This window comes from Prionailurus viverrinus, chromosome B3 (assembly GCF_022837055.1).
Source record: "Prionailurus viverrinus isolate Anna chromosome B3, UM_Priviv_1.0, whole genome shotgun sequence".
Lineage (NCBI taxonomy): Eukaryota > Metazoa > Chordata > Mammalia > Carnivora > Felidae > Prionailurus > Prionailurus viverrinus.
The window spans coordinates 4548364-4572540 of record NC_062566.1 but is presented as its reverse complement, the minus strand read 5'-3'; the positions used below and the strand labels follow the sequence as shown (position 1 = coordinate 4572540).

The following is a 24177-nucleotide window of genomic DNA, read 5'->3' as shown; positions in this document are numbered from 1 at the left end:
GTCTGAGGGCAAGGGCATAAATTACTATTTAATAATCACCTCAAAAGGCTCTGAGAGGCTGAGGGAAATACAAAAAGTGGGAAGTTCATCCATGGCTATGAGAATCAAAATATTTCGTGATGTAGATCTGTGTTTGCCAATCTAGGCACAACACATTCTCAAGAGTCTGAGAGCTGCACACAATGAAAAAAAATGTTTTTCTTGTACTTGAAAGTCACAGTGTACCATCTTACCTGAGATATATACAAAACTTGTCTTTTAAGTGATAATTTAGGGTTGAAAATATTTTCAAAAGAGTTTCTTAAGATATTGATTCCAGGGGCGCCTGGGTGGCGCAGTCGGTTAAGCGTCCGACTTCAGCCAGGTCACGATCTCGCGGTCCGTGAGTTCGAGCCCCGCGTCGGGCTCTGGGCTGATGGCTCAGAGCCTGGAGCCTGTTTCCGATTCTGTGTCTCCCTCTCTCTCTCTGCTCCACCCCCGTTCATGCTCTGTTTCTCTCTGTCCCAAAAATAAATAAACGTTGAAAAAAAAAATTAAAAAAAAAAAAAGATATTGATTCCAGAACTAGCAATCTGAATATTGTTTTCCTTTGTGAGGTTTTTGTATATTATTCAAGAATAAGAAACTGTTGTTTCAGATGAGAGTGGGGGGTTGGGTAGAATTTTGACCCACAGCCTTTCTGGGTTTCTGATTGAGAGATTGCCCCCTACATTGAAAGACCCCTTCAGCCCCATCTGCTGTCCCATTACAGCTATTTCTGGGCTGTGGCTTCCTTCCCTTTGCTTCATTTGTCAGTAGACTTTCTATTTGTCTCCCAAAATTTGTTAGAATCTTTGGTTGGCTTATGACTTCCCCCTCCCATTACCTCCACTGTTATGAAATTATTTGTTTTGCATTTCCACAATGAAATTAATGGGGTTTTGGGAGGAAGGGAAGTGAACTCATTAAGAGTTTTACTTTGAACGAGAAGCTCATATCTCTTGTGCCACCTTTCCATCCATCCATCCATCTGTCTGTCCATCCACCCATACATCCCATAGGCAAAGACTTGTTTATGGTACAGTGGTTATGAATAATTCAGGAATTCCAAATGGAATAGAAACAGAACTGTAAACAGAGGAAAAAAATTCCTTCACCTTGCAATCTAGGCAAAGCCATCAAATTCTTCATTGTACTTCTGGATGAAGATTGAAGGATGAGGCTTACAGTGGGTGAGGGGTCTGGGAAAATATCCAAGCTTTCTATAGAGAGTCTGAAACAAAGCAGGTGGACTCCACCAGTAGCTCTGGCTGTACCAGCTCTGGCTTTACTACAAGCTTGTTGACTTACCTTGAAGAATCATGATGCCACACCCCCTTCTCAGCAGAGCTGAGCAGCCTGCCCATCGTCATTCCCCCTTACCCAGTCAGTGCCTTCCTTGCCCCCTTGCCCTCCTCCCATATTCCAACTCACTCCTGATAGTCTTAAAAAAAAAAAGTTCTTCTTTGTGACCCTTATTTTATGTGGTTTCTAGAGGTAATGTGGGGTTAAGGTTAAGGTACATTTAAGTTTAGCAGAAGAATTTTGCCACCTATTCACTTATTAATTTATTCAGACACCAAGCCTGTATTTAAAAATTACTATGGGGGCGCCTGGGTGTCTCAGTCACTTAAGTGTCTGACTCTTGATTTTGGCTCATGTCATGATCTCACAGTTCGTGAGTTTAAACCCTATTTTGGGCTCTGCACTGAAAGCATGGAGCCTGCTTGGGATTCTCTCCCTCTCTCCTCCTCCCCCACTCTCTCAAAAATAAATAAATAAACATTAAAAAACATATTTAAAAAACTACTATGGAGCAGGTGCTCAGACTTCAAAGATCATAATACAGTTTCTGTCTTCAGAGAACTTCTAGCCAAATATGGAATTAAATATACAAGTAGATCATGTCTGTGTTACTGTAAAAATGCTGTGGTAAGAGAAAGTAGAAACTGTGATGGAAACTCAGAGGAAGAACTTTCCAGAAGTTGGAACTGAGGTAACAGGGGCTGGAACTTGAGCTGGATTGTTGGGAGGTAGGGAGGAGTTTGCTAGATGGGAAAAGGCAAAGGGAGGGAAAGCTTTTTAGAGAATGAGAATCCTCCCATTGCTTGTCTAAACCTGTGGCAAAATGCCAGACCATGATGTGTGGAGGGGAATTTCAAGTAGCACTATGTGTCTTGAGTTCTCTGGAAGATTATAAGTAATGTCAGATTTGTTGACAATAAAGCCAGTCCTTCAAAGAAGTGGGGTTGGGGCACTTAGGTGGCTTAGTTGGTTACATGTCTGACTCTCAGGTCATGATCTCATGGTTTGTGGGATCAAGCCCCATATCGGGCTTGCGCTAACAGCACGAAGCCTGCTTGGGATTCTCTCTTTCCCCCTTTAACCGACTCTCCCCCTCTCCCTCTCTCTCTCTTTATTTCTCTTTCTCTCTCAAAAGAAATAAATAAACATTTAAAGAAGTGGGATTGCCCCTATCATCTGAATTTTAGTGAAGCCCCTGATTTCTAGAAGAGATTCAATACTCCAAGGATGTTGGGAATCCCAGGCATTAATCCTGTCAGTCGAGAAATGAGTGCCAAGTCATGGTAAGCCTTTGAGACAGACAAAAATGAATAATGGCTTCTGTTGTCTGGAACCTCAGACTCTAGTTTGGAAAGAGTCTCTGAAAACTCATGGATCTCTTTTCAGGTGATAGTCTGTAATTTTAGTTCAGAAAGAGGGATGTTTATGGAGTCTTTGCCTTGAGGTCCAGCAATCATGGCACCACTAGGAGACATCACTGAGGATCTTGAGAATTTTGTAGGAAAGAATCATGTCCCAGGAGCACTCCTCTCCACCAAGTCTACTGAGCACCCGCTATTTGGGTCTGTGGTTTACAAGTGTGATCTGGAGACCACCAGCATCAGTGGCACCTGAGAAATTGTTACAAGTGCAATTTCTGAGGCTGCCAACCGGGACCTCCTAAGGCAGAAATTCTGGGGGCAGGCCCACCACCCTGTTTTCACAAGCCCTTCAAGAGGGTTCTGATGCTCACTCCAGCTGGAGAATCACTGGCTGGGTGACTGGTGAACTTTTCTGGTGCTATTCCCATGTCCTGTCAAGAGAGGGAGCACTTTGCAGGCCGTTGCCCTCTTACCCCTTCTTTCCTTAAAGACCTAAGTTGGTTTTTTGAAGAGAGGACTCATCAGATCCAATGACAACTTTATTTGTAGTAAAATGCACACCGCATATAATTTACCATTTTAACCATTTTACAGTGTATGATTGAGTGGCCTTAATTATATTCCTGATGTTGTGCAACCATTACCACTATCAATTTTTAAAACTTTTTTGGTACCCAAATAAAACTCTGTAACCATTAAGGAATAGCTCTCATTCTCCTCCCCACCGGCCCCACATTGCCTTGAGTCTGGTTATGAATTTTCCCATAATAGTTAGCTCATATAAGTGGAAAGAATCATACAATATTTGCCTTTTTTGTGAATGACCACCTTTCAAAGTGCTGGTTGTATTGGTGCTGGGGGTGCTAAGTCTTGGCACCAAGCTTGGGGGTCCCTCTGTTATCCCTCAACCAAACAGGCCAGAATGGTCAGGCTTGTCTTTGCTCTGGCCTGTAGCCGGAGTAAAAATCAGACACATTTTTTTTAAGCCTATTTGTTTATTTTGAGAGAGAAAGAATGCAAGTGGGGTAGGGGGAGACAGAGAGAAAAGGCTCTCTCTGTGAGATCATGACCTGAGCTGAAGTCTGACACTTAACCAACTGAGCCATCCAAAACCAGATCTCCAAAATCAGATACGTTTTTATTTATTCATGAGGTCAGGAAATATCTATTGGGTACCTGCTCTGTGCTATGCAATGAGATAGGGATCCGGTCTTTCCTTTTTGCGTCCAGATATTTCTAGATGGGTTGAATCACAGGAATTTGACTAAATGTGTGATATAGCAACTGATCTACTACAGCAATATAACAAAACATTCTGTAACATTTTATTTTGCATATATGTGTATGATTATATACTGTACTCATACATTTACATATATATATATGTGTATATATATACACACACACACATTACAGAATAGGCTTAGAGTCACATATCCGTGTATATTTTACTTTATGAATAATTTAAGAAAGCCCAAAGGTAATATTTGCTTTAAGTACTAACTTGAGAGTTACACCCCTCTGTAGAGAAAGAGTCCCCTGTATGTGAGAGTTTATTGGAATCCCCACCCTTCTTCTTCCCCTCCTCAGACATTACTCTTCCTCGTCCTGGCCTTGGGGAGTCTCAAAAGCTTGTGTCCAAGTCCTTGATCCTGCTGCCCCTACCCCTGAATTTAGAAGTCCTTCCAAACCATTTCTGCTTTGTGGAGTTGCTCCTCTGACAGACCAGGTGGGGTGGGGTTGTCCCAGTCTTGGCTGCAGAGCTGAGCTCCTGGTTCCCTGGCTCAGGCAGTAGCCACCCCTCCATCACACTTCCTGCTGAGTATTACCACACCAGTCTGAGGTCTGTGTTTCAATTTCTCCTATAAAAATTTCCCATGATGAATGATGGCTCCCACAAACTGTCTTTGGCAGCATCTGGACAGAGCTGGGAGGTGGGGGTTGTTTTTTCTTCCTCTCCCCCACCCCCACCCTCCAGAGAAAGAGGGACAGTTTCCATGCTGGGCACAGGATCAGTTCAACCTTTACACTATGTGTTCAGGGTTTTTCTTTTCTTTCATGTTGCTAGAGCCATCTTGGTTTCCATTTTTATTTTCTCCTCTCTCCCTTGAAAATGGTGATCAGGGGCACCTCAGTCAGTTAAACATCTGACTTCGGCTCAGGTCATGATCTCACAGTTCATGGGTTCTGGGTTCGAGCGTCACCTCTGGCTCCATGCTCACAGTGTGGAGCCTGCTTGGGATTCTCTCTTTCCCTCTCTCTCTGCCCTTCCCCTGCTCTCTCTCTCTCTCTCAAAATAAATAAACATTAAAAAAAAAAGAAAATGCTGATTAGCAAGATCCATTTTCCATCCATTTTCCTTGGTAACTCAGCTTCTCACGTGTGCACATGTGTGTGTGTGTGTGTGTGTGTGTGTGTGTGTACTTTTATCCATCCTGCTACTCGCTTTCAAGCCAGGCAGGAGGCCGGGACTGAACCAGATGGCGTTCTGGGTGCCTGTGCTCTGCAGGCAACATGTTCTATCCCTTGTAAAAGTCCTCTTGCTTCATCCGCCTGTTATTTAGCTAATTCCTACCCATCCCCCCACAACCACCACCACTTTCTGTTTCTGCTGTTACACCCCCACATCCCCCAGCCAGCTCTAGAGAGGCTTTAGGGGCAAATTCTTAGGACCACTTCCTTCTTCCTTTCTGACCATTTTCTTCCTTCTTTCTGAAAGCTCTATGGGCCCAGTGTTGGGGTTAAGGGCCCAGGGGCATTAAGTGCTCAGATGTTGGGTCAGACCAACTCAAGGCCAAATCCCAGCCCTGTTGCCTTCTAATGCTACTTCAGACAGGTTAATGTACCTTGATTAGTTCCTTCATCTTTAAAATGGGGATTGTGGGGCGCCTGGGTGGCGCAGTCGGTTAAGCGTCCGACTTCAGCCAGGTCACGATCTCGCGGTCCGTGAGTTCGAGCCCCGCGTCGGGCTCTGGGCTGATGGCTCGGAGCCTGGAGCCTGTTTCCGATTCTGTGTCTCCCTCTCTCTCTGCCCCTCGCCCGTTCATGCTCTGTCTCTCTCTGTTCCAAAAATAAATAAACGTTGAAAAAAAAATTAAAAAAAAAATGGGGATTGTTGTGAGAAATAACTGAGCTACGGTTACGTCTCATAGGAAGCTGTCAAGAAATCCTGTTAGCTCTAAATTCAAAACATATCCGTGTTCCTCTTGAGATCACTCTGGCTGTGCCCTGAAGAAGGAGGCCTGGAGTGTACATGCTTGCACTGGTTTTAGGTCCATAATAGTAGTTAGGTGGCAGGTGAAATTTAGAGAATTTCTATTTATTTAAATGTTAAAAACTTTATTTTCAACCATGTTTTCTATTTTTTTTTTTCAGTGTAAAAGCCTGGGTCTCTTCTGTAATTTTATTACTGAGAATTGTATTCTTTTGGCTGCCATGATACGTGAGGTTGCTTTTTTAAAATTTTCATTTCTGAACTACTCATTGTTAGTGTATTATACAAAATACAATTGACTTTTGTATAGTGATCTTTTCTTGTGGTCACATTGCAGAACTTGCTCTGATAGTTTTTTGGTGGATTCTTTCAGACTTTATCTATACAAAACCGAGCCATCTGTAAATGGAGAAGTTTTAGTTCCTCTTTTCTAGTCTGTATGCCATTCATTCATTCATTCATTCATTCCTAAATGCTGCATCTAGGACCTCCTGTACAGTGTTAGACAGAGGTGGTGGGTGACGATGGGCATCATTATCTTGTTTCTGATCACAGGGGAAAAGTATTCATTCTTTTTTTTTGTCTGTGTATCATGTTAGCTATGAGTTTCAAGTAGATCCCTTTATCAGGTAGAGAAAGTTCTCTTGTATCCCTAATGTGGTGAATGTTTTTATCATGAAAGTGTGATGGATTTTATCAAATGCTTTTTCCCTGTCTGTTGAGACAGTAATGTGGATTTTATCCTTTATTCTGTTCCTATGGTGGATTATTACATTGGTTGACTTTCAGATATTAAACCAATCCTGCATTCTTGGGATAAATCCCACTCTGGCCATGGTATATAATCCTTTTTGTTTGTTTCTGCGTTTGGTTTGCTCCTTGTAGAGCAAGATCCTTGTAGCTTTCTACTGGTTTCTATTCTGGTCTGTCTCCGGTTTCTACTCTTGCTTCCCTAGAGTCCTTTTTCATTTTCATTTAAAAAAGTAGAGTAGCCAGAGAAACCTTAAAATATGTTAGATCATTTGCTCAAAATCCTGTAGGGAATGCTTCGCTTGGAGGGAAGTGAAAGCGTTTACAGTGCTTTCCAGGCCCTGTGTGAACGGTCCTGTTTCTCCCGTCAGCTCCAGCTCTCCTCTCTCACCCTCTTTGGCTCCAGCAGCCCTGTCCAACTTGCTTGTCCTTGAACAAATCAGCCTGTTGTCATTCAGGGTGTCTGCACGTGCTGCCTTCTGTTATTTATATGGCAACTTCCTTTCTTTTCACATCTCAGATATTGCCTCCTCCATGAGGCCTACTCCAGACAGTCTCTTAAATCTTAACCCATCCCAGCACTTCTGATCTCTTTACTCTGTTTTTACTTTTTTCTGTTTTTCCCTTAGCATTTATCATATTTTAGAATACAAATTTAATGTATTACTCAAAAATATTGTATACTAGCTATTTTTTTGTCATGCTACCTCAACCCTTTTGAACACAAAAATCTTTGGTTTATCAGTTTATCCCAGCACATAGTTGATGCTCAATAAATATCTCTGGATGAATGAATAGTGTATATGAAGCTCCTAGAGCAGAGCCCAATTTTTGGAAAAGGCTCAACAAATATTTGATGGTGCTCTGTATTCAAATACTATTAAATGGTGGGGGGAAGAATAATGCAAAATGAAGGTTTCTTGTTTTCTGGAGTTTGCAGACTGCAGGGAGGAGACAGATTAATAAAATAATCACATCACTGAGTGAATAACTAAAAATCAAATTGTGCAATGAGAAAATGGGGGGAAAGGATAAACACACCCATAAAGGACATGGACCTAGATTAGCCATCAAGGAAGTCTTCCCTGAGGAGGTGAAAACTAAACTAGGATTGGAAGGATGAGGTAGTAACTACATGTGAAGGAGGAGGGAAGGCCCAGAGCATTTCAGGCTGTGGCGTTAGCAAGGACAAAGGACAAGTGATGGGAACATGTTCCAAGGATTGGCAGAGGGAATATTGGCCTTATGGACCATAAGAGAGGGTGATGTGAGACAAGGCTGGGTGGAGGGGTGGTGGCAGGCAGATTTGGTAGAGCTTCCTGGACCATGTTTCACATTTAGGTTGTTATCCAAGAGCAAGACTGGGTGTGGGGTGGCAATGTGAGGGTGCCCTAACCAGGTGTTCTTGAGAAGATCACTCTAGTTGTAGCTTGAAAGGTTATGGAGAGATTTGTTCTGGAGTTATGGCAGTAGTTAAGGGAGAGATATTTGGGTGATTTTCATGATTTCTACTTCTTTATGCTTAACTGTATTTTCTAATATATCTAAAATGATCATGCAGCTCATTTGCATTTATTATGCAAGAAATTAAACTGTAAATTTCAACCAAGAGCTAATAACTCTAGAAACTCCAGAAATTTCATTTCTCAGTGATGTCCCAGACCCCCATATGCTTGGACTAGGGTGGAAACATCAGAGATCGAAAAGAATGGACAACTTAAGAGCACTCTAGACCTTGAAATGGGGGTGTTTGAGTGTGTGCCCGGTAAAGGTAAGCTGGGGAGGAGGCTGCATGCTCGGTTTCTGAGAAGGTAGTGTTCCATTCTCTGGAAAGGAGAGGACGAGAGAGGGTCTCGTCCTGGTGAGGAGATTATTAGGATCGTGGTATCTGAATGCTAAAGATTACAAGAGCTCTGTGTGGTATGTAGAACTGAAGATACCCTCCACCCCGTGATCCCCATCTCCTGGTATTTATACTTTTGTGTATTCCACTCCCCTTGAGTGTGGGGAAGAGTTGGGACTTGCTTCTAACTAATAGAATATGACAAAAATATAGCATGTTTGTCCTGTGATTATGTTGTGTTTTATCAGACTCTATCTTATTTACATATTCACGTGGAAACTCTCCCTTTTCGTGAAGAAAGTAGTCACGTTGGGGAAACCCACTTTGCAAGGAATAGCGGGTGGCCGCTAGGAAGCTGAGACTGGTCTTTTAGCCAACAGACAGCAAGATGCCAGGGTCCTCAGCAAAATGATGTTGCCAACAGCCTGTTTGAGAGGGGAAGCAGACCCTTCCCCAGTGGAGCCTTTAGATGGAGACTCAGCCCTGGCTGATGCCTAGCTGACACCTGACAGTCTTGTAAAACCATAACAGAGAATTTAGCTAAGCCGTGGGTTCCTGCCCCATGGAAATGGTAAGATGAGTGCTGTTTGAAGCTGCTCAGTTTGTGGTAACTTATTACACAAAAATATAGATAAAAAATCTAGGTGGCAATTTCTATATCTAGGCCATCTGAGTTACAGAATATTTTTTTAAAATTTGTATTTGTTTTGAGACAGATCACGAGCCAGGGGAGGGGAAGATAGAGAGAATCCCAAGCAGGGTCTGCACTGCCAGTGTGGAGCGGATGCGGGGCTTGAACTCAGGAACTGCCGAGATCATGACCTGAGCCAAAACCAAAAGTCGGATGCTTAACCGACCGAGCCACCCAGGTGCCCCTGAGTTATAGACTGTTTTACTTCCAAGAGATAATTTGGTCATTCTGTTTCTCCATGTACTGGGGAATAGGGACTCATTTTTCTCCAGGGGCCTCTCCTGACTGGCAAATGACAGCCTGCAGGCTCACCATCTGCAAACACATGTGCAGACATGAACCTTCACTTCCTCACTTAGTTCTGCCAGTGATGCCATTCAGTTCATGTTGTGTTTCAGGAAGTGTGGTAGATTTTCATTTAATTTAATTTCCCTTAATTTAATCTTTGCTTCACCTCACTCTTCATACCTTCCCATCAGTTACATCTTATTATACCCACTTTACAGATGAGGAAACCAAGATTTGGAGCAGTCAAGTAAGCCCAGAACCCACGACCACAAAAGTGGCACCTCCAGGTTTCTAACCCAAGCTCTGTAGCTCCTAATTCATCAGCTCAGTTCTGGCATTCATGGACCTCTGTGGCTTTGCTACCAATAGAGTTCTCCTTCCTTGTCACCATGACTACCTCTAAATATCATCATCCACTCATGCTTCAGCTTAACTGCTTCCTGTAGGCAAGCGCTAGAGTCAAGTGGGACAAGTTGTTTCATTGGCCCAGTGACACATTAATCCTATGATATGACCTCATACCAGTCACCTATCTGACCTCTTGAACTGCACAGCCCTTATTGAAATGATGAAGAAATTGAACTGAGAGCTATCTTATAATCTTTCTAGAACTATGTTGAAGGTGGAGAGATCACTAGATCTCTAGAGCACTAGCTCTAGAGTCAGGCAGATGTAGACTTTTGTGTCAACACTGCCTCTTGCTAGCTGCGGGAACTTGGAACTTGGAACTTTGCTCATTGTGAGATTCACTGTTGCCATTGTAAGACAGAACTGATGATTTCACCCTCCGGTATTCCTGTGAAGATTAACTGATGTGTAATCATGTCCATAGGACACTTAGCACAGGGCTTGGCATTTATACGGGCCCCCCAAAGAGTGGAGACAAATGACTTAAGACTATTATAAAGCCTCTTAAAGTTTATTTCTACTTGAAGAAGTAAATTGAATTCTTCTAAGTCTGTGGCTTTTTGCTAAATTCATGACAAAAGAATATTTATAAATTTGCCAGTGGTTTAAGTTTGGCTTTATCTGAGGAGGAGCGTGGAAGTGACCTCTGACCTCTAGCATCTTGACTGAGTTAGCCCACCCCATTGGGACAATGGATAGGATAGAGGCTGTTCTACTTTGCCTTTGGGTATTGTAGTTTTCTTGGAGCAGGGTATTTTGTAAGAATCTATTAAATGACCCATTCAGTGATGTACAGTCAGGGAAAGTTGATGGAGGAGGACATTTTGGCATTTCTACTTTCAATCCCACTTGGACATCCAACTGGGGGGTGCACATAATGTGGGATGGTGGTATGGGTTTAAACTCTGAGAAAATAAGCCCTCTCAAAAAGTCCTCTTCTGTGGAATCAGTGAAACTACCAGCAACATGGGTGCTGGATGTCCATGTGGAGCGGGGAACAGCTCAGCACCCCAAAGGCACTGATTTTGGGGCCCCTGTTCACTGTCTCAATGCAGTGGATTTGGTTTCTTGGAGTGGAAGTGAGTATTTTCTTACTTATTTAGACTTTAGCTGCTTAAAGTTTTGCTTTATTTGTATTTATAGCCATTGGTTGACAAAGTGGTTACCTCATTTCTGATGGGTTTTACATTCTTAGTTACACTGGGAGAGCAGGAGAGAAGCAGAGAGATATGCTCAGAGAGTGGTCCGAATTCCAGATATTTACTGTCAAAATAGACCCCGAAATACAGAGCCTCTGGGTGACATTCACATGAGTGGCTTGGTGCCTGGATCTCAGCACCATCTGGGAGATCAAATACTTTGTGTTTGCTCACTAGTTCATTAGTTGATTCCAGACGTTTGTTCTTGTTCAGATCTTTTATGGGCCCTATCCATTAAACAACATCTTTATAAGCTTTTTATTTTTAAAGGAAAACATTTACATCAGATTCCCCGTATGCACACATGCGTGTATGTGCATTGAAATAAAAGTTTCTCAGATCACAGTGGACCTTTGCTACATGAAACGATATTGATATAATCTATTCTATTACAGTTGATTCAATTTCATCCACAAAGTTAGTCAGAACCTATGAAATTGATTTTACAATGAACTATTGGGTCACAACTTGCAGTTTGAAAAAAACTGTTCTTAGAAAATCTAGAGAACTTTTTGTTTCAAAACAGAGCCCCTCATCCCCTCTCTTCCTGCTTCCTGGATTGCACATTCTCTGAGTCCTTTAGTGTAGATGCTTTGGGGGCCAACCCTGTACTCTGTTCTTGATTGCATTTCCTCACAGATATTACCTGTTCCTGTGGCTCCAATGATCATTGTTACCATAGTGACTCCTGAATATGTATCCCCAACTCCAGATCTCTCTAGAATTCTGTATCTATGCTTCTAGCATCATTCTCAAAAGTTCCATGTAGCTGTGTGCCCCTCATCCTGAGCTCAGCATTTCCCAAATAGAAATGATTACCTTCTGTAAACACCTCAGTTTCCCTCTTTTGTTGTAATGGTTTTTTTGTTCTCCCATTTACCCCAACTGAACACTTCAGGCCATGACCAACTTTTGCCTTTACTTTGCCCTTCACAACAAGCCTGTCATCAAATCCTGTGAATTCTTTGTTTACAAGCTTCACCTCATGTTTCTGACCTTGACACCATACCCCTTTGATCCAAAATCAATCAAAATCAATCAAATGGCTTATGACCTGTGCACTCGAATCAGGTCTCTTTAGAATAGTGGGCTATAGTGGTCTGAAACCTTATGTTCATCGTTGCCCTCAAGGTGTCTTACGCTGCACTACATGTTCATCCCCCAGTTAGGAGCTGAAAAGAAATCTTTTCTTGTTACTCAGGAATCAGCCTCACCTCTTTGACTAATATGACACTTTAGCATGTATTTCCTGCCATGAAATGTCACTATTTGGATTCATAATTATTTGCTATGTTATCACACTATTCGATATTTTCTAGAGGGTTTGGATCTGGGAGTCACCTTGAACTTTCTTCTCAACATCAAAGAGTAACCAAACCATACTTACCTATCCTCTAAACCAGTTATTTTCCAACACTCATATGCCTATGAATTCTCTGTTGGAATGAAAGTTCTGATGCAGCAGGCCAGGGATGGGGTTTGAAAGTCTACATTTCTGTTTGGCTCCCAGGGAATGCAAAGCTGCTAACGGGAGCCCCATGCTTTGAGGAGGAAGGCTCCAAGCTCCGTTCAACCTATCTTTCTTCATTCTCTGTCCATGCTACACTTCTGGCTGGAGTCCTTGTCGCCTCAAATCCTCCTCCCCACCTCTAGTATGTCCCTCATAAAACTATCATCTGATGGATCATTACCTCCTCAGTGAACTCCCCAAAACAAAAGTGCCATGCAAATCAGAAATGCAGGGTCACCTTATAGACCTGGCCTGTGATCTAGAATGGGGCTCGGTCCTTTGCTTGGAACACGCTCATTCTTTCTTTTCATGCTTCCTTCTCTGCTAATCCCCTTTGATGAACTTAACGTGGCTACTCTACTTCCCCCACTCCCTCCAGCACTGATTTCCTTTCGCACCAGCCCAACCCAGGCTCAAGAAGTTTTGGCTGCATTGGTGTACTCACTCAGCCTCCACATCCCGCCCTTTCCCGACCCATCCTCCAGAGTTGCTGGGGTTCCCAAGTATAAACCAAGAGACCGGCTGGAGCTCTGGCGGGGATGAGCAACAGATATATGGGGAGCATAGTGTAAGGAAGGTGGTGGAAGGTGGGAGGCAAGACAGGGGAGGGGGGAGATATTTCCAGCAGCAATGGGGACTCCTGAGACCCATTTTCAAGACAGACACTTTGCTTGAAGCAATTTCTGCATTTATGCCTCTTTGATGGTCAGTGCTGCAATCAATAGAATGCCTGCTCCCCGGTTAATAATGGGGCTGTTAGGTGGCAGCAATGAGCCTGCTGGCTTTGGGATCCATGGGCTGACAAAAAGACCATTGAACATTGACTTTTCCACTTTTCTTTCTCTTTCCCCAGGGCCGCCACCGAAGTTCTGGCAGCATTGCTGAAATCCAGTAAGCACCTCTTTTGAAAAGTCGTTATTTCTTTCTCCTCTGAGTTCAGTGAAAGGTGCTCTTGGTACTTCCATGGCTCATTTCAACCTGAAAGGCAATAGAGCCATTCCTGGATCTTTGGGGGGTGAGATGGAGAATACTATGGCTATTCCAAACACAAGGCTGCAAAGAGAGAGTTAATATCTGTCCATGTGGGCATGCCTGTGCATAATGCTGTCAAGATAATTTATTCTAAAGGGAGCGTGTTGTCTTCTGCAGACCTGAGGAACTCTCCAGCTCCTTCTAACAGGGCCAGTGGCCCTTAAGGACTGTTGAAATGAGGTCCAGTTTCCAGTAGGGTTGTCCTGTAGAAGAAAAGATTATGGCACTGGGTGGGAAGCAGGATTCTTGCATTTGGTTCTGATACCATTTCATGACTCTGTATTTTTGAGCAGGTGGGGTGTTGGGAATTTCTTGGACAGTGTAGATTCTAATAACAAATTTATATTAAAAAGTTGGCTCTCTTTTCAGTTACTTGAGTGATTGCAAAAGAATAGCTCTGGGGGTCTGAATAATTTGAAGATTTTTTTTTTTGTTTGCCTAGTAGCCCTGGTCTAATTACATTGGGAGTCAATTTCATGTGTGCAATATAATAGAAGACTCCATGCACTTGGGAGCAAAGAAGTCTTAGCTAATGTTTTTATTCCCACCCCCACCCCCCCCCAACCCCCCCCCCCCCCCCCGCTTACCTCTTCATTTATTTTAATTTGGCACCTTGGAAACCAGCTGCTTCAATTGTGATATTTGTTTCTCTATAGGGAGCCCGAGGCCTGTGGGTAATAGGTGAACTTTAATAAAACTTATAAATAAATAAATAAATAAATAAATAAATAAATAAGAATAAACACTCCCCCCCCCCCCTCCCCAACAATGTATCTCTGTCAACTATACGCACAGAGAAAGAGCCACATCATGGAGCACTTCCATTTGTAGACTGAGGGAAAAAAAATTAAAGCTTGAATTTATTTGGTTGATTGTAACTGGCCACAATACAGAGGACTGTTCACAACTCTCTGTCCTGCAGGGAGAGTAAAAGTGCTTAGTGCAGGTTGGAGGAGTGAAGAGTGACAGGTTAGAAAGCCCTTGAGATAGGAGGCAAGGGAGAGTATAACCTGTGGGTTATGGGCAGGTTAAGGCAGAACTTGCTTCAGGTTTGGCATCTTGGTTCTCATTATTTACCTGCCCACCCTGCCGCTCCTGATGACAGTGCCCGGTGTTTGGTGCAGCAAGAGTGCTGGGTTGCAGGAAGTAAAGGACCCGAGAGGGGCTGGGTAAGCCATCCTGTGAATGCTGTGCCTTGGGAATGTAGCTTTCTCCTATATCCCCCGGAGTTTGGGTGGTAGAGATCTTCATGTCTCATGGGGAGAGAGCCCTGAGAGTGGAGAAAGGCTGGCCTCCCTTTCAACACACACACACACACACACACACACACACACACACACACACAGCCCTATTTCTCAGATTGCTGGCTTAGAGGTAATACACAACGTACTGCTATGTGTAGAAATTTGAAAGCAGTCATATGCCCGTTATTAACTATTTCCATATGAGGCATGATGCACGGACCCATGGGAAACAGTAGCCAGTGAAAATACTGACTAATTCGGGCTTGGAACCTTTAGCCAGGTTTTCAGCACACTGGCTGTCCTTAGCTAACTGAGCATGCTGTGCTAGGGGATCAACTTAAAAAGTTTCTAACCTCTACCCTGCCTTCAGAACTCAGCTCGGACCTTTCCTCCGAAAAAACTTTCCGTTTTCCCACCAAGACTGGGTTGGAAGACCTCCCTCATGTTCCCAGAGGCTCTCCCTCTCTGCATGATTCCTCCGTATTGGAATCACTGTACTGGAATCATCTGCCAGCTGATGGCAAACTTTTGCAGGCAAGGGGTATCTCTGTAGGTTGTTGAATTATTTGCATTAGCACAACGAAAAGCTCAAAGTAAATTTATGGACTCAACATTAAAATGAATGAATAATGAATACCTATGAATGAATAAAATGAATGAATGATATTTACATATATAAAAATGACAGTACTGCCCTCTACTACCTGAACCCAACAACCCACATACAGAACCAATGATCTTAACACTTGTAGTTCTAATCTCTATTTAACTATACTAATGGACTGTTAGGGAACTGATAGCCTGATGCTCTCCATATAGAAAACAGGTTTTATTGCCCCATTACAAAGGTGTGTGGGGTTATTCCTAATTCAGCTTACCTGTCCATACAGACTTTTGTTTGGGTTTTAGCTGTCCACACTGACTTTTGTCTGGGTCTTAGCTTCTTTCTAACATGAGGGAGTTGGATGGGAGGTTCTCTATCATTCTTTCCACCACTTAAAACTCTATCTTAACATGTATTGGGGTTTCCAAACCTTGGCACTCCTGCGTGTTGGACTGGATAAGTCTCAGTTGTTGAGGACTGTTCTGTGAATTTCAGGAGGTTTAGCCACCTCCCTCGCCTTGACTCACCAGATGTCAGTAGCATTGCCAGTTATAATGAACAAAATTGTCTCTAGACCCCACCAAATGTGCCCTGAGGGTCAAATATACATCATTGATGTATATACATCATTGATGTATATTTGACCAAACCCATGAGTTGAAGCCCATTGATATGGGCTTCATGAATATACATGAATATACATCATTGATGTATATTTGACCAAACCCATGAGTTGAAGCCCATTGAAGGTTTCAAACTACCTCTTCCCAAATACCTTTATTGGTGTTTCATAGAAATGTTCTTCTTGAATAACTGACCTTATAAATTCCCCAGCACTGGCATCATTGCTATGATCTCAAAAGAGGTAAAAAACACAAATGGCAGAAAGTTGCTATGGGCATGCAGACATTACTTGAGAGGGAACAGATTCTAAGCATTTAGAGGATCTTAGAACAAGGAGGGCAAATAGGTTTCATTACAAGTGCCAACTTCCATGTGTAGGTGGAAGGATTCTGAGATCCTATTTGAGCTCAGCAGGAAAGGGCTCAGCAGGAAAAGTATTTAAGTAGCAAAGTTTGTCATGGATTTGGGGAGGTGCAGTAACACAACACCAGACAGTCACCATCTTTGTTCTATCAGCCTAACCAAAGTATTGAGTGGCATGGAGGGTCTGGGTAAGGGTGGTACTGCTCCAGTAGGCTGGGGTTTCTGTGGAAGAGGTTAGTGCCATGGAATCCTCTAGTTTCTTTGTACTGTCTTCACGCATAGTTAAAACCTGACATGGAATGCCTGTCCATTTGGATCCCAGGTGAGTCTATGTCTGCTGAAACTAAATTCAGGAAGTCAGTTTCTGCCTAAAACTTACCATATGGCACTGATATCTGGGAGTGTTTATGTGAACCTTTGGTTCCTAGAGGCATAATCCTTTCAGCTAGTGATTAGTCTGGTCTTTACGCTTGTTGGTCCTATAAAAGTTGACACTGTCGTGTATCTCCGTAATTGCTTCACAAAGGAAGTGCCTTCCCCAGTTAAAATAAAGCCAGAAGGACATATCTACTACCTTGGGGCAGCCAATGCTTCTGTGGAAATAAACTTGGGTGGGCCTGGGAATATGAGGCCAGTAAGGTCCTATCTGTACCTAATGGGTCTAGAGGGGGGCTGGAGACCATCCCCACCAGCATCGAGAAAGCAGGACTGAGGATCTGGGAGACCTGGAGCCTGTCTACCTTAGCAACAAAAGAAAGAAAGAGGACCTGGGTCGCATAGGACAATTTTGTTATGCTGCCTTGGCTCTCTCTTCCATCTAGTACCTGCTACATGAGAAGCCAATGTAGGATAGGTGGATGGCAGGAAGAGGGAAATGAACCAGAAGACATCTCTTGTCTCTTTCCCTTCCTGAGGGATAGCAGGCAAACCAAGCTTGGAAGTCCTAGGCCTGTATTCCAAATGCCTCAGCAATATAGGATGCTAAAAATGAAAAACCATTGCCCATCAAGCGTCCTTTTTTTGTGTGCAGGGGCTAGAATGGTCTAATCCAAATGTCATAACGTTCATGACATCTGTTCCCCTGTTTGACTCCCATGTGTGCAAACCCTTCTTCAATTTCACTGATACTGAAAGTTTTGCCCTTTTATGCTTTCACTTATGCAAAACCACTTAGCTTTTCATTACCAAAACTTAACAAAGCTTTGATTAAGAAATAGTGCTTCTACTGGGTGTTGTATGGAAACCAATTTGTCAATAAATTTCAGAAAAAAAAAATAAATAAACATAAAAAAAAAAAGAAATAGTGCTTCTATTGCAATTTTTTTCCCTCTAATAAACCCAAGTAACATATTGTCCTTTGTCTCTCTCCATCTTGTGGATTGCCTCCAGTCCACCTTTCCCTCCATCTGTACCTGTACCTATATCTCTGTCTTTGTTTTTTTAATGTTTATTTATTTTTAAGAGAGACAAAGCATGAGCCAGGGAGGGGCAGAGAGAGAGGGAGACACAGAATATGAATCAGACTCCAGGCTCTGAGATGTCATCACAGAGCCTGACACGGGGCTCGAACTCATGAACAGTGAGATCATGACCTGAGCTGAAGTCGGACACTTAACTGACTGAGCTGCCCAGGCACCCCTGTCTTTTTTTTCTTTTTTCCTCATCCTCTTCTCCTTTTATCACTGTCTGCCCCAACCCCAACCCCTGCTTCTCTCTCTTTCTTTTCACTCCTTAACACCCCTTCCATGAGCATTAGGTATAAATGCAGGTTTGAAAAATTGTGGCTCTGGAAGCACCACTTGAATGAACGTGTGGTGATGGCAACCTGCCTGATTTGTACTGGCTCCAGTGATGAATCTTCCAATAATGCCTCGGTGTTAACCTTGTTGCCCAGATTTAAACACCCAACAAGGAAACACCCAAAATACTTTCTGGTTGAGACCTTAAATCTTAATAAGATGATGGTTTTACTTCAGACTACTCTGCAACTTAAGAAGAGTCTGGAAGTTTTCAGAAGTGAGGGTGTGGGGAGGGTGTTGGAAATAGGGAGGTAAGTTAGTACAGGAAGGAAGACAAGGAAGAGGGAGGGAGGGATACAGGGAGCAAACGGGAGGTTTGGCAGGAAGATCAGACTCGTCCTAGGTCTTCCTAGTTAATGCTCTGGCTGGCCGGCTCCTGGGAAGGCCCGTCAGCCTGTTGCTGTGGGTGTGTAGGCAGGGAGGACCTTCTAGTACCTACAGCCCTGACTCTGTGGAGACACCCTCATGCTCTCAGTGATGTCTACTGTGGCCTGGCCTTCTGCAATGCAGTGATGGGAGGGCACGATGGCCAGACACCTGCTTTGCTGCAAAATGTCATAGTAGGAGCCGTTATTGAGGTGCACCCATCTGAGGCTTTTGTAGGAATTGTAGGAGCTCTGAAGAGTTCTGAGAATGACACTCTATGTTTTAGGATGGTTGGCATTGCGATTCCTGTGACCTTGTGACGATGCACAGGTAGCAGTGGGTCAGCGCGGCCTTCACGGGACTCACAGGTACAACCTGTGTTCCCATGGGGCCTGTCCTCTTGACTTCAGGGCTCTGACCTGCCTCAACAGGGATTTGCCCACATAGTGTGTTTTCCCCTTCTGTTTCCAGGTGAAGGCCAGAGACTGTCAGAGCTGGAAGAGACCTTTGAGGTTGTTTAGTGCAGTGGTAGTCGACTGATTGATTAATTGATTGATTGAGAGCTCAGAGCCCTGTCTATCTTCCACTAATTTCCCTCCAAGATGGCTTCATAGACACACTCACAAAAATATAGGGCTTCTGAGAACCTAGAAAATGATTGATCTTTTAAAAAAATTGAAAGTAGGGGTCCCTGTGTAGTTCAGTCAGTTGAGTGTCTGACCTTGATTTTGGCTCAAGTTGTGATCCCAGGGCCATGGGATCAAGCCCTGTATTGGGCTCCACACTGAGGATGGAGTCTGCTTAAGATTCTCTCTGTCCTCTGCCCCTCTCCCTGTCTTGTGCTGTCTCTCTCCCCAATGGAAAAAAAAAATAAACACTTTTTAAAAAACTGAAATATATTTGACATATAACATTGTGTAAATATAAGGCATGTTGATTTGATACATTTATATATTGTAATATAATTGTCATTATAGCACTAATTTGCACCTCTATCATGTCACATAATTATCAGTTCTTTTTAGTGGTTGGAATAATTAAGATCTAATCTCCTAGCAAGTTTGAGAATTATAATACAGTGTTGTCATCTATAGCCCAGAAAACTATTGGCTTTGTCCCCTCCCCTATCTCCTTATTTTTACACAGGGAAACTGAGGACCAGAGAGAGGGAGTGACCCACCCAGATATCTGTGACTTTGAAGTTTCCTGTCCGGATGACCCTGGCTCCTTCTTCATATCTCAGCACAAATACCTCTTTGCAGAGTTTTTCTGAATACTACTCAACCCCATTTAATGCCCAGCATTAGATTAAACCTATTAAACCTTTTATAGAATCTTATATTTATACCTATAAGAACTAACCATACTGTAATCAATGATTCCTGTATTTTTGCATATGTGTGTAAGCATTTTTCCTTTTGGGTATAGCTCCTTGAAGGCTGGGGTCCCTTCTGTGTCCCTCATACTTCACATTGGGCTGTGCCCAAGGCTAATACATTCATGGTGACTAAGGAAGGATTCCAGTTTCTTGATTTAAATCTCATACATTTATTTTCAGCATGCCTTTAGTGAAGAGGCCAAGCCCAATTCCCATCCCCAGAAAGAATCAAATTGTGATGTGATTCTAGACTCAATGTCTCTTCTTCTAACATATCTTTTGGAGAAGTGTGCAATATATTTCTGTGATGAACCAAAAACCTGCTTCAAATAATATTGATAGATTTTGGCATTTTTCACACTGGGATGGACTGCTGCAGTCAGCTTTGTGTGAATGCGGAGTAACGAGCTATTATCTATCACACTGCTGTATTGAAATGACACCACAGATATCTACAGTTTATTGAGTTCTTAGTATGTCAACCACTTCATATACATTTAGCCTGTCAAGGAGACATTGTTATCCCCACTTTACAGGTGTAAGAGCTGAGGTTTGGGAAGCTTACGTAACGCACACAACTTGTGGGCTGCAGAGCATACTGCCTGTGTCTAGATGCTGGGACCTGAGCCCTGTGCATTCCAAGAAGAGAATGGTGAGGATAGGCTTATTTAGCCCAAATAAGATAAGATCAAAAGCTGAAAGGAGGCTACATAAATACTTTCTAAGTATCAGAAGGATTTTGGGGGGGAGGTGATTGGGAGCATTTGTCATTTAATTGAGAAAAGAGCAGTACATGGTCTATCCCATATAAGCATTGGAATGGGACCTGGTAAGAGATGCCCAACATACCAGCATGGCTGTGCAAGGCGCCAGAGTCTTTGCTGTGAGGCTGAGCATCGGGGAGAATCTGATGAATGATGGGGTGAGGGAGAGGAAGGGAACTGGGACAGGAAGAATCACAGACTCCCATTATGTCATGCTGCATTCAACTTGGCACATTGGTTGTTGGTTTTTTCCCCCTCACCTTGGCTCAAAGTTCAGACCTCTTTGCCAAATATTTTTGTCTTTTGCACAAGTACATAAAATATTTTAAAGGTTTAAGCTGATAGGATACCACCCATTCTCTTTAATCCCCTTCCCTGTCCCCCTCCCCTGGTCAGACTCCGTAGCTGAGTGTGGAGGGACAGGGACTGGCCGGACTGCAGCAGGTGTAGTTCCTCTTCTTGCCATGTGGTGGTGCTGTTCTTTTAGTTATCTTGGCCCCAGCAGTGGAATATTTATTTTCAGTGAGTAATTTGTTTATCAGGAGGTTATTTTAATCTAATTTTGGCCATATTTGCTATTCCACACTATCTGTACTTCCCAGCATTAGCAGCTTGCATGTCTTGAAGGAAATTAGCTGAAGATGGTCTCAGAGGCATTTGCTCAGCCATTATTTAAGGGAGTTGGGAGGAGGCGGGGTGAGTGGAGCCCTTGGTTGGAAAAGCCTCTGGAATTTGTTGCATCCCCAGTGATGTTGAGCATGATTGAGCAGGACTTACGGAGGGCGGGGAGCATCCCCAGCAGCTTTTCTGAGGGCTGCCTCTGGTGAACAGCAGCAAATCTTGCAGTTACCTTTCCCCATCTCCCTCATGCCCTTCTGACAACCTGTATCTTCCTCGCCTTTGCTGCCAAGGCCAAAGGCACCACTTAAGGGAAATGCCTGTCGGCCTTCCCACACTCCACACGAACCCCTCATCCCATTTTATAATGGGTTTCTTGAACTGTTTCCTGCCGCCACTCCAGGAAGTACGAAGCAGGGCCGAATGTGGGAAGAGAATTACTGTTTATTAGAGTACCTTCAAGGAATAACCATCATGACTGGTGATTACAGAACTCTGACACTTACCATGCATTTTACACGCCCATTTTACAAACGAGGAAGGAATAGTGAGGGAGGTGTGTGCATTTCCCAACGATCCCCAAAAAGGTAAGTAGAGAGCTAGGGTTTGAACTTGGTTATGACCGTCTCTGAGGCAGAATATCGTCATATTTCAAAGGCGATCCACACTTTCCACATGGAGTTGGAGAAATCTGGACTCTGCTGATCGCCTGTGTGCTCTTAAATTGCTTCCTCATCGTTGCACTTGACTTCAGCCTGGCTTTGCAAAAATGGGCGGGCTCCACAAGATGAGTACTTGGAGGATTCCTTAGTAGGAGAACCCTTTTCAAAATAATGAGGATATGACACATCTCAAGTAGATAAAATGGAAGCAGAAGTGGGAGGCCCCAACGAATGATAGAATGATAGCCTGATCTGTCCCTGGCTACCCCCTCTTTTCCTGGCTTGCTTGCTTACTTGCTTTATTTATTTATTTATTTATATGCTTATTATTGAAGTAGAATTGACATCCACTGTTTTATTAGTTTCAGGTGTACAATGTACTGATTCCATCACTCTGTATATTATGTGGTACTCACCACGATAAATGTAGTCCCCATACAACATTTTTACAGTCTTATCGACTATGTTCCCCTATGCTCTACTTTTTATTCCTGTGACTCACTTATTGTATAACTCCCTTTGGTGGCTCCTGATTGACTCTGAGAAACTTCCATTATGTTCCTTGGGGCTTAAAGGAATCAAGTTTGAGAACCTCTGAAATAAATTTTCTCTCGGGACGCTCTCAGCATTCAGTCTGTGGTCTGAGATTATAGCTTAAAGATGCGTGGACACGTCCTCCAGGAGGTTAGAAAAGTGTGCTCGGTTTTTACTATGTGGTGGTCATAAGGAAGGTGGCCATAGTGAAGTTTGTTTGACTCAGAGAAAGATCTGAAATGTTGTATTCATCACTGAGACCTGGTTGAGGAATTTTTAAGTCTCTTGGAGCCAAGAGACTCAATTAAACAATTCAACTAAATCTAATTAAATGGGGAGGCTCAGCATCCAGTGGAGATTATAATGGTGGGAAGTATGGGCAGGATGGTGAACCACCCTCCCAAGATGGCTGGGGGGTTGGAGGCATCCACACCGCATCTAACAGAGCTGTGGATGGTGGCGTTGAGTTTTTCCTCTTAGGCACAAAAGTGTTGGCTACATCACATACTGTTATAATGAGATTGGAACCAATCCTGGTTCTTACACCCACACAGGATGCTGTCTTTTACCCAGGTGGTCCTGTACTCTTGCAGTAATGTAAGCCCTAGTAATGTAAGTTCTGTATCCAGGGCTTTCCCTCTGGCTTGATTATCTGCCTGTAAGTTTGAGCCAAGGTGTTCCTTTGACAACAGTGTGAATGCCTCCTTAAGGAGGCTCAGGGTCATGTGTGAAGGGTGTGTGTTTGCTAAAAGCTCAAACCACTTATTCTCTGAAAGGATAAGACCTTGTGGAGAATAGTGTTTGGATAGTGGTCTCGAAGCTGGCTCTGATCTTCTGTGGATTCCAATCAGAGCCCCTCTGGGTGTGTTCCTTAGTGACTGTGCTGGAACCACTTCATCTGTAAAGTGGGGAAAACGATACCCTCCAAGGATAATTGGTAAGATTTAAACAGGGTGATGTACATGTGGTAGGAGCATAATGCTGGATCTTAGTACATCTCCGTAAAGATCACGTCTCACTTTGTTATCACCACCATTTGGAAAATCCTGGGAATTTCAGGAATTGATCCTACAAAGGCATAAAGCCTATTGCAATGTAAATTCATCTCCTAACATATCTCCTGAGTATTGAATGAGACACAATTGCTTTCAGCCTCTGTCTTCCCTCTAGAAGCTTTTTCTGCAAAAGGAATAGATAAATCATTGAATTCAGCATATCTGGCCCGTTCAGTTGACCCAACTGAATACCCTTATTTAGTTTCCATTCTAGGGAATCAGGGGTTAACATCCAAGGTTGCTGAGCTCTAAATGTTTTAGACTTTAGAACTTGTATAATCCTGGCATAATAAATGACTGGCTATGGATTGACAAAGATAAAGTATCACAGAGATTTAAAGAGATAGACAAAAAAGATAAACATCTCCCAGCTCTGAAGGTGCACAGTAACTTCTTCATCACATTCAGGATTGACTGTACAATTATTTGTTTATGTCGAGGTGTAAGTCAGGTGTTTCCTCCAGACTCTAATATTAGCAGTTTACAAAGCACCTTTTCATGTATTATCCCATTTAATCTTTACATAGTCTTGCAAGACAGGCAAATA

General features: G+C 43.1%; 1 protein-coding gene across 1 annotated transcript in view; it reads left to right on the top strand.

Moving 5' to 3' along the window:
* The window catches only part of AGBL1 (AGBL carboxypeptidase 1), a 789011-nt gene that overhangs the window by 56722 nt on the left and 708112 nt on the right, over positions 1 to 24177 (top strand). The window contains exon 6 of the mRNA XM_047861651.1: positions 13441 to 13478. Within this exon, the coding sequence (XP_047717607.1) occupies positions 13441 to 13478 (38 nt within the window). The remainder of the gene's footprint in view (positions 1 to 13440; positions 13479 to 24177) is intronic.